At 44.6% G+C, this 10,312-nt stretch overlaps 1 protein-coding gene across 11 annotated transcripts in view; it reads right to left on the reverse strand.

Annotated features, from left to right (window-relative positions):
* Positions 1-10,312, reverse strand: part of ACOT7 (acyl-CoA thioesterase 7) — a 105,695-nt gene that overhangs the window by 40,641 nt on the left and 54,742 nt on the right. For all 11 annotated transcript variants that reach the window (XR_013623883.1, XM_078780660.1, XM_078780650.1 and 8 more), the window contains 2 exons: positions 8,281-8,395; positions 1,302-1,388 (listed from right to left, as the gene is read on the reverse strand). Coding sequence is in view for 10 of the 11 variants with exons in the window: in XM_078780660.1 (XP_078636786.1) it covers positions 1,302-1,388; positions 8,281-8,395 (202 nt within the window). In the remaining variant the exon portion in view is untranslated. The remainder of the gene's footprint in view (positions 1-1,301; positions 1,389-8,280; positions 8,396-10,312) is intronic.

Here is a 10,312-nt window from a genome sequence, read left to right on the forward strand (position 1 = left end):
AGCAGTTTACTGCTTACCATTGTACCATTTCAGGTTATTCACTGGACATCAATTGCTTAAATTTCAATAAAAACTGGAAAAATTGAGGTGTTCTAGAACTTTTGACCGGTAGTGCATATATAAGGCTAATGCTGTTGCTTTGTTTGTCTGTCCCAACCTGAAACACAGAAATGCTTGGAGAAAAAAGAAAAATTACTGATAAGTAAAAGTTGCTTCAACTTAATCCATAGAATCAGACAAAAAAAATTGAATCTGGGTGGTGTATAGGCAACAGACTGCTAACTCAATTGCTCCCAATTTTTTTTTCCTGTGAAGAAATATTTAACCTCCAATTTTCAAGCAGCACAAGAATAAAACTCTGTTTTATTTTTTTTTATTTTAAATATTCTGGTATTTTTACCATAGGTTTCTGCTAGTTATTTATAGTTTCAATCTTAAAACTAGAACGGTGCTCGGTAAAGCAGAGCGCATACCTCCGCCAGGCTGAACAGTTTATGTTTGTATCCCACTGATAGGCTGGATCTGGATTCGGACCTGAACCAAAATCTAATCGGCTTGTTCTTGTCACCTTACCAACTCGTCCACCAAGTTTAGTCATAACTCGTCCATAACTTTTTTAAATATGTTATATATTGCTTTTCGCCCGATCTTTCAATGGAGAAGAATCACTTCAAATTAATTAAATACCGTATCCGAATCCATATTCAGATCTTCACCAAAATCTAACCGAATAGTCCTCGTCACACACAACCTGTCCACCAAATTTCGTTCAAATCCGTCCACAACTTTTTGAGATATCCTATTATGTCGGTTTTAGCCCCATCTCCCAATGGTGAAGAATCACTTGAAAAATTCTAGTAGCCGGATCCGAATCCGGATCTTCACCAAAATCTAATCATTTTCTCCTTGTCACATACACTACCCCTCCGCCAAATTTCGGCCGAATCCATCCACAACTGTTTGAGATATCTTGTTCACAGACAGACGGACAGAGAGACAAACAAAGATGGACAGACAGACAGACAGACAGGGATGAAAACATAACCTCCATTTACCTTTGGTGGCGGAGGTAACTAGCCATGGGGGATTATAATGGGAAGAGAAAGATAAATTGTTTCGTTATTATTTGGGGTAACAATGTGGTTATATTTTGCAAATCGACCTCCACAAACAATATCCAAAATAATTCATGCTCTGAATTTAATTGATAAGTATGTTGACAAACAAAGCTAACAAAAAAAGTGACAGGAGCTTTGTTTAAAAAAAAATTTTTAAATAAATAATATGTTGAACAAACTCACCTCCTTGGACAAAACCATGGATGGCACAATCTGAAGGTCCCACCAAGTGTATGAGGCTTGATTGGCTGCAGGCGACTGTGTGCATTTCTGTGCAAATGAAAAATACCGATCATAAAATCCCATTAGAGAAACACATGTGGGTCATTTGCACTGCACCCAGTCGACCGAGTTTGGTATGTCCCCAATAAAGGCCAGGATGAGCAGAAAATGGCTTTCCTGACATGTACCCAATCAAGAAAATAAAATGGCTTTCCTAGAATTTAATTGGAGCAAATCCTTTTCTTCACAGCCTGGTGGGGCAAAAATAGTCACAGGATGGCGGCTCAAGTCAAGAAAAAAAAGGATATAGGAAATAAAGATAGTTTGCGGCTTGGCACTGACGTTCTAACAGCTTCATCTGGTGGTTCTGCAAATTATGTTAAAGGAGGATTGATGCTAGATAAGAATGCGTCACATGACTAAGGCTCGTTCAGCCCTGATAAATCATGAGTAAAGTAATAAAAAGAACAGAGCAGATCATTGATGATGCGTTTTGACATTTATTTGTTGCCGAGACGCAGGGTCTTATTGGCCTGAGGAAATTCGTTAGAAAGCAGTTGAAACACAAGCACTGGGTTGATCAAAACAGTACAAAAACTAGAATGGCACTCGCAGAGCACATAGTCTCGCCTTGCGCGTTTATTCTAAACAAAAATACTATCGTTTTCTGAACACGCTACTATATGGACCACGCTGCTGTTATTGCCCATATACCTGCATCATCTATGCACCCTATTATGTCACATCGTTTCTTGGCATGGGTTATGAAGGTGATAAATTTAATTCTTCACTCACATCGGGTCATAGATCAGATATATTAAGTTTCAGATTTTTCAGCCAAAGATTTCAATTCAGCCAATTATTGCTGGAATACAACTGCACCAGTGACATCATCGTTATCATCGTATATAACGTATGGAGAATTGATGGCATATGCCAAGTTTCTTTTTTTTCATTGAGCGGTTTCGGAGAAAATTATGTCCAATTTTTTTTCCCTTTAATCCAATATGGCTGCCATTCCATCTGACCTATGACGTCAGAGTTGGCAATAAAATATTATCCGTGGGGATTGGGGAGTCCCTTCTATGTTTAAAGTTCGCATTGCGAGGACAAGCGGTTGCAGAAAAAAGCATTCTTAAAGCGAAAATATATAGACACTGACATCATCATCATCGGGTCGATCTTGATCAGTCATGAGAGATAATCTTCTTCCATTGTTCTCTTCTTGCCATTGCTGCAGGGGGATCATGCCTGTCGATTTTGGTGTTGCGTTCCAGTGTATCGACGTATGTTGTAGCAGGAAATTCTCTTGAGCGGTGACCATGAGAAGGTTCCCAGAAGAGTACTATCTTGGCCATCTCGCGATCGCTTCTCCAGCAGTGTCAACTGAACCTGAAACATTTCTGGAGTAGTGACTCTGATACTCTAGTGATCTTTCCATACAGCAGTTCATTAATCCAATGTGCTCTCCATGAAACGTTGAGCGATGCCCTCAGGAGGGTGGTGTATACACCGTCGAGCCGTTTGGACAGATTCAAGTTGGTCATGGATGTTTTGGTCATCATCAAAGTCCATGCTCCGTACAGGAGAACACTCTCGACTGTGGCACAGAAGTGTTCCTTTTGTTCTCTGCATAGGTCGCTCCTCCAAACAACATTCATCTTTACAAACTGCACAGGCTTTCACAATCTGGATCTCCATGTCCTTCGCAGTGTTGTCAACGTATGACCCCAGATATTGGAAATCTGAGAAACACTTCAATTTGGTACCACTGAAAGAGGAGATGAGATCACCAACATTGCTAAGCAACAAGAACTCGTTCTTTTCTTCGTTGACGATGAGGCCGACTTCTCATCCTTTGTAGTAGCTGTTGTGCGTCAGCTAGCATGTCAGAGAGAAGGCTGATATCGTCGGCAAAATTGGTGTCTGTGATGGTGGTAGCCGGGTAACGACTGCTGTGCCTCTCATTTTGGGTGAATCCTAGCTGCTCATAGCCGTTGATTGCTGGTCGTAGAGCAAAGTCGAGATGATGATGAAGAGGAAGGGAGTGAAAGTGTCCCCTTGGAGGACTCTGGCCAGTATCTGGAAGAAGCCCGTTTTGCCATCGGGTGAGCACACACAAGCTGTTGTATCCCAATACATAATACCTATAGTTTTAAGAATTGTTTGAGAAATGTCATATGCAATCACAATCTCAAGCATTTTTTTTGCATTGTATAGAATCAAATGCCTTGCGAAAATTGATGAAAGTGAATATCGCAGGTAGATTCCCTATAGTTCGCTTTGATTAAAGTTCGCTTTTATTCTTCGTTGGGGGGAGGGGTGGGGAGAGGGAAGGGGGGAGGGGAAGAGAGGGGGAGGGGAGAGTGGGGGGGAGAGGAAGGGGAACGAGAGGGGAAGAGAGAGGCAAGGTGGAGAGGCGAGGGGGATGGGAAGGGGGGAGGGAAAGGGAGAGGGGGGAAAGGGGAAGAGGGACCGGAGAGGGGGGAAGGGGAAGACGGAGAGGAAGAAGAGAAGTAGGGGAGTGGGCAAGGAGGGGTAAGGCAGTGGGAGGGGGGGGGCAGGAGAAGAATTGGGAAGTGGGAGGGGGAATGGTACCGGGGAGGAGAGGAGTGAGGGAAGGAGGAGAGGAGGACTAGGGATGAGGAGCATGAGGGAGGAGACGAGAGTGAGGAGGGAGAGGATTGAGGGTGGAAGGAGAGGAGAGTGAGGGGAAGAGGAGAGTTAGGAGGGAGGGGAGAGTGAGAAGGGAGAGGAGAGTGAGGCAGGAGAGGAGGGAGAGGAGAGTGAGGAGGGAGAGATGTGAGGGGTGGATTGGAGTGAGGGATGGAGTGGGGTGAGGAGGAAGAGTGAGGGAGGATAGAGGAGAGTGAGGGTGGGAAAAGGAGAGAAGTGAAGGGGTGGAGAGGTCAGTTTACTCCAGTTGTGCTGTGGTGGGTTTTAAAAAAAAACTTTTGATGTTTGCTTGCAAACCTGGTCTTACTTTAGCGGTTACTATCCGATGATCTGAACCGACCGAGTGCAAGCTTCTGTACGATTCGCAAATCATGGCACTGTTTTTCCACTTTTTGTTGATAAATATGTAATCTAACTGCGCTCTATGTAGGGTGGCATAAGTGAAAGTCCAGAGATCACCTTTCCATTTTTGGAACATATTACTCAGAGATAAGCTCACATTCTGCCACGAGATCTAATAGATATCTGCTGTTCCTATTGGTGATACTGTTGAAGATATTGGTAGTACACACTTGAAGTACACACTTATAGAACACACTTCGAAGGCATAATATTCCAGAAAAAAATAAAACATTACACCCAGAATCCTTAATATCGACTGGAGAGAGACAGGGCAATCACACCATCCTTGAACAACAGGGAACTACAATTCTTTTTTCTGCCAAAAACCAATATGCGAATACAACCACCAGTTTTCAACTCATTCCGTCAAGCGGTGTAGGAATGCATAGAAGACAAATAAACAAACAAAAAACTTGTCCTGCGAGTGAAATTTCAAATTTTTGAAAATTAAATGAGGTTTATTCTTTAGATCTGCACATTTTGTTGATGCTACAAATGACACTGTAGCTCAGAGGTTATATTTTTTGTTTAAGAAAAACAAAAACAAAAACTTGTGGGCCATTATACAACAACAACAACAACATGCATTTTAAGGCCATTTTCCCTGCTAGAGCGGGGGTTAGCCTTGCGGTCCCCATGACAATCTTCTCCATTTTGCCCTATTTTCTGCATCTCTCCTTGTTAACCCCCTTGCCCACATTTCTTCTTCCACCATCTTTAGCCAAGTCTTTCTCGGTCTTCCCCATCCTCTACTTCCTTCTACATTCATTTCCATCACTCTTCTCAACCAGTCACTTTCATCCTTCCTCAACACATGACCAAACCATCTCAACCTGTTCCTCTTCACAGCATCAATCACAGGCTCTATTCCCATCATCTTTCGCAATTCATCATTTGTCTTCCTCTCTCTCAACGATGCTCCACACATCCACCGAACCATTCGCATTTCCACCCTTTCCAGCCTTCATTGCTGCTCTACATTCATGACCCATGTCTCACTCCCATAAATCATAACACTTCTCACACATGCAGCATACACCTTTCCCTTCAGCTTCAATAACACTCCCCTCCTCATCAGCATGCCACTCAGTTCCCGAAACTTCTTCCATGCACATCTCACTCTAGCAACCGTTGCCGAGTCTGATCCACCTTCTCCATTCAGCATGTCTCTGAGGTAGCAAAATGTTTTCACACCTTCCAGCTTCACGCCGTCTCCAAGATCCAACTCAACATTTTCTCCATCTGCAGCTCCCTCTGTGCACACCTAACATTTGAATGTAGCTGCCACACTGGTTAATGACCCTCTCAGACCACTACATTTTTGATGAACCCACTCAGCGCACATTGTACATTGAATGGAGTTCACTCCGACACCCTTCCTGCACACAGCACATGGCCACTTCCCAGTTCTTTCCACCTCACCACATGCTTTACCACTTGCCATCACCTTCGTCTTTCCTATATTCACCTTCAGACCTTTTGTCTCCATACATTCCTTCCACTTGTTCATCTTTTCCTTCAGTCCATCCATACTTTCCGCAATCAACACCAGATCATCTGCATACAACAACTCCCACGGTAAACCCTCCTTTACGTTCTGAGCCAGCACCTCCATCACAGCTACAAATAGTAGTGGACTTAGTACCGACCCCTGATGCACTCGCACCTTCACCTCAAACTCACCACTGTTCCCGTCCTTCGTCCTTACAGCTGTGCGCACTCTTTTGTACATTGCCATCACTACTCTGATCAACCATTCCTCCACTTCTAACTTCCTCAATGCCCATGTAAATACTTCGTGTGGAACCCTATCGAATGCTTTCTCCAGATCAACAAACCCAAGAAACAACTTCTTCCTCTTCTCCATGTACTTCTCCTGCAACTGCATCACAATAAAGAGCGCGTCTGTCGTTCCTCTTCCTGGCATAAATCCAAACTGCATTTCGTCAATCTTCACTTTCTTCCTTATCCTCCTCTCCAACACCCTTTTCAATACCTTCATTCCATGCTCCAATAACTTTATCGCTTGATACGAGCCACACTCCAGAGGGTCACCTTTCCCCTTGTATAGAGGGACGAGGGTACTCAATCCCCAATCCACTGGAATGCGGCCTTCTTTCACTACCAGATTGCAGATCTCTGTCATTCTCTTCAACACCCCAATTTCCCGCTGCCTTCAACATATCTCCCACAATTCCCGTCGGCCCTCCCGCTTTTCTACTCTTCATTGCTTTTATCGCTTCCTCAACTTCCTTCTCGGTTAAACCCCCTTTACACAGGGGTGGCAATCGTTGAGAGATCGTTGAGCGATGAAAAAATCTCAATGAGCGCCCAGCGATCGCCAAGATCTCTCAATGATCTCTCAATGATCTTCCAGTGATCTCCAGTGATCTCCACGGTCTCCTCAAAGTTTTGACTCGGTCCAAAACAATCTCTCACCGATCGCCAAGGGAAGCGATCTCTCAACGAACGCTCAACGAACGCTCAAGGAGCGCTCAACGTTCTCATCGATCTCCCAATGATCTCTGAGCAATCTTTCAATGAACGCCAAATTTTTCCACCCCAAAGGTAGAGATGGCTGAGTGATCAGTGAGGGATCGCTGACCTCTCATATATATACCCAGAGGCTCCCTGTCGCCCAAGAAACGCTCAGCAACCTCCTTGGTCGCCCAAGGAACTCTCAATGATCCCTCAGTGATCTCTCCTGGTCTCTCAGTGAGCTCTCTTGGTCGCACCTGATCTCTCAGCGATCTCCGTATATCTCTCAGTGATCTCTCTTGGTCACACAATGAGCGCTCAGCAAACTCTCAATGGTCGCTGCAGGAGGCTTAGTCTCCATTGATATCTCAAGGATGTTTCAATGGGCGCTCAATGATCGTCAAGGTCGCTCAAAGATCTCTATAGATCGCCATGAAAGTTGCCGAAAATCGAATTTTTGATCGCACAACGAGCGCACACGGATCTCCCAAACATTTACACAAAAACGGCTTTTTCGAGGCTGAGGAGATCGTTGAGAGACTGGGCCAATTTCTGATCGCTCAATGGTCACCCAATGATCTCCGTGCTGTGTAAAGGGGGCCTTATCTTCTCTGCCGGTCCTAAAACTGGGTTACTCTCTATGTTGCCATCCCATTCATTCTCTGCATTCAACAGTATTTCCATATATCTCTTCCATCTTCCTTCAATTCCATCTGGGTCCACAACAATTTGTCCCACTTCATCCTTCAAGCAAGCAACTTATCCCCATCACATCACACCTCTCTTTCACTATCTGCTTTGCAATCCTGAATTCCGCTCTCTGACCCTCTTCCAAATCCAAGCGTTCTCCAAACATTTTCCTACATGCCTCCTGCGCCTTTGCTACCTCTTTCTTTGCAGCCTTCTTGGCTGCCTTATAACTTTCATGCTCTGCCTTTTCTGCCCCCGTACCCTTCGCCTTCTGCCACTCCTTGAACTTCTTCCTCTTCTCGTCAATCCTCTTTCCAACTTCATCATCCCACCACCATGTTTCCGAGTGCCTCAGTGGTCCATTATAGAGCATTGTTTAGAGCATTATAGAGCATTATAGAGCATGTTATAGAGCATTATAGAGTCCATTGTGGGCCATTATAGAGTTAAATAAATAGCGAAAAAAAAGACTAACCTTTACTCCTCCAATCTTGCAACGTGAGCATGACAGGAATAAACACACAAGACGGGAGAATAAATATTGATTGGAATCAAGGCAAAATCAATAAACAGCAGTACAGTATCGAAATGCATTTACTCAAAGATGTAACTACAGAATTAACTACATTAACTACAGAATCAATTAAAGATGTAACTACATAGTTAACCTACAGAATACACGGCACGAGCATACCAGGATCAGTGGTGGGACTAAAGATAAATGAAGGACACTGCTGTTGTTGACTGCGGTCATGTTTTTGGGTCTCGTACCGTATCCTGCCCTCTTCTTCTTCCTCCTTACACCCATACTGTGTGTGCAAAGATAGAGGGGAGAGGTAAACGACGAGCATGATGTCTGACATATTGGTAAAATATGGGTGAGAAAAATAATCCCAAAACCTTCTCCACGTGTCAACTCATTTGAAGAGGAAGATCATCGAATTATGGAAGCAGAATACGGGTTATATATATATATATATATATATATATATATATATATATATAATAATAATAATAATAATAATGCATTTATTTTATATAGCGCTTTTCAGGAAGCCCAAAGACGCTTTGACAGAGTGCAAAACATAATGCATAGCAAAACATAAAAACAATTGCAAAAAAAAGAAGAATCAATAGGGAAATATTCAAAGCACAAAGGAGGGAGAAGGAGAGGAGATAGTCAGGGGTTAGATGCTGTGGGTTAAATGTTGAATGCAGTGTTGAACAGGTGGGTCTTGAGTGATGTTTTGAATGTGGTGAGTGAGGAGGAGTCTCTGATGGTGTGAGGTAGCGAGTTCCAGAGGGTGGGAGCAGCGATGGAGAAGGCCCTGTCCCCCCAGGATCTAAATTTGGTCCGGATGGGGGGGGGGTCAGGAGGTTGGTACCAGCAGAGCGGAGGTTGCGGGTGGGAGTGTGTCGGGAGAGGAGGTCAGCCAGGTAGGATGGGGCCAGGTTATGGAGGGCTTTGTAGGTCAAGAGGAGGATTTTGTACTGGATTCTCTGGGAGATGGGGAGCCAGTGAAGCTTGTAAAGGACGGGGGTGATGTGGTCACGGGTCCGGGAATGGGTGAGTAGACGGGCAGCGGAGTTCTGAATGTATTGGAGTTTATTGGTGATTGTTGAGGGTGAACCATAAAGGAGGCTATTGCAGTAGTCCAGACGGGAAGTGATGAAGGCGTGAATGAGGGTTTCTGCAGCCACGGAGGAGAGGGATGGACGGAGACGGGCGATGTTTTTCAGGTGAAAGAAGGCTGTCTTTGTGATCTGTTTAGTGTATTTGTCGAAGGAGAGGGTTTGGTCAAAGATGATGCCAAGATTCCGGATGTGAGGGGAGGTGGATACTGGGAAACCGTCGATGTTGAGGGAAAAGTTATGGGTGGACTTGGTGAGTGTTTTTGGGCCAATGATGATTATTTCAGATTTATCACAGTTAAGTTTGAGGAAGTTGATTTGAAGCCAGGATTTTATTTCAGTGATGCAGTTTGTCAGGATAGAGTGGGTGGCGGTGGAGATGGACTTGGTGGAGATGAAAAGCTGGATGTCATCGGCGAAGCAGTGGAATTGGAGACCATGACGGCGGATTAAGTGACCGAGGGGGGACAGGTAAAGGATGAAGAGGAGGGGGCCAAGAACTGAACCTTGGGGGACACCTTGGGGGAGGGGAGCAGTGGGGGATTTGTAGTTATTGATGGAGATGAACTGACGTCTGTCAGAGAGGTATGATTTAATCCAAGAGAGGGCAGTGCCGGTAATGTTAAAGGTGGTTTCAAGTCGGGTGAGGAGGATGGTGTGATCGATGGTGTCAAAGGCGGCGCTGAGGTCAAGGAGGATGAGAATGTTGAGGTTGCCAGAGTCAGAGGAGAGGAGAAGGTCGTTGGTGATTTTGAGGAGAGCAGTTTCAGTACTGTGGTTGGAGCGGAATCCGGATTGGAATGTTTCATACAGGTTATTGGCAGAGAGGTGATGTTTGAGTTGAGTGGCTACAGCGCGTTCCAAAACCTTTGACAGAAAGGGTAGGTTGGAGATGGGTCTGAAGTTATTTAGGGTGTCAGGGTTTAGTCCAGGTTTTTTCAGAATGGGGGTAACAGCAGCAATTTTGAGGGATGGTGGGACGATGCCTGTAGACAGGGAGGAGTTTATTGTTGCAATGATAAGTGGAGAGAGAGCAGGAAGGGAGGCCTTGACAAAGCTGGAGGGGATGGGGTCAAGAGTGCAGGTGGCAGTTT

This window comes from Myxine glutinosa, chromosome 6 (assembly GCF_964187855.1).
Source record: "Myxine glutinosa chromosome 6, kmMyxGlut1.1, whole genome shotgun sequence".
Classification (NCBI taxonomy): Eukaryota; Metazoa; Chordata; class Myxini; order Myxiniformes; family Myxinidae; genus Myxine; species Myxine glutinosa.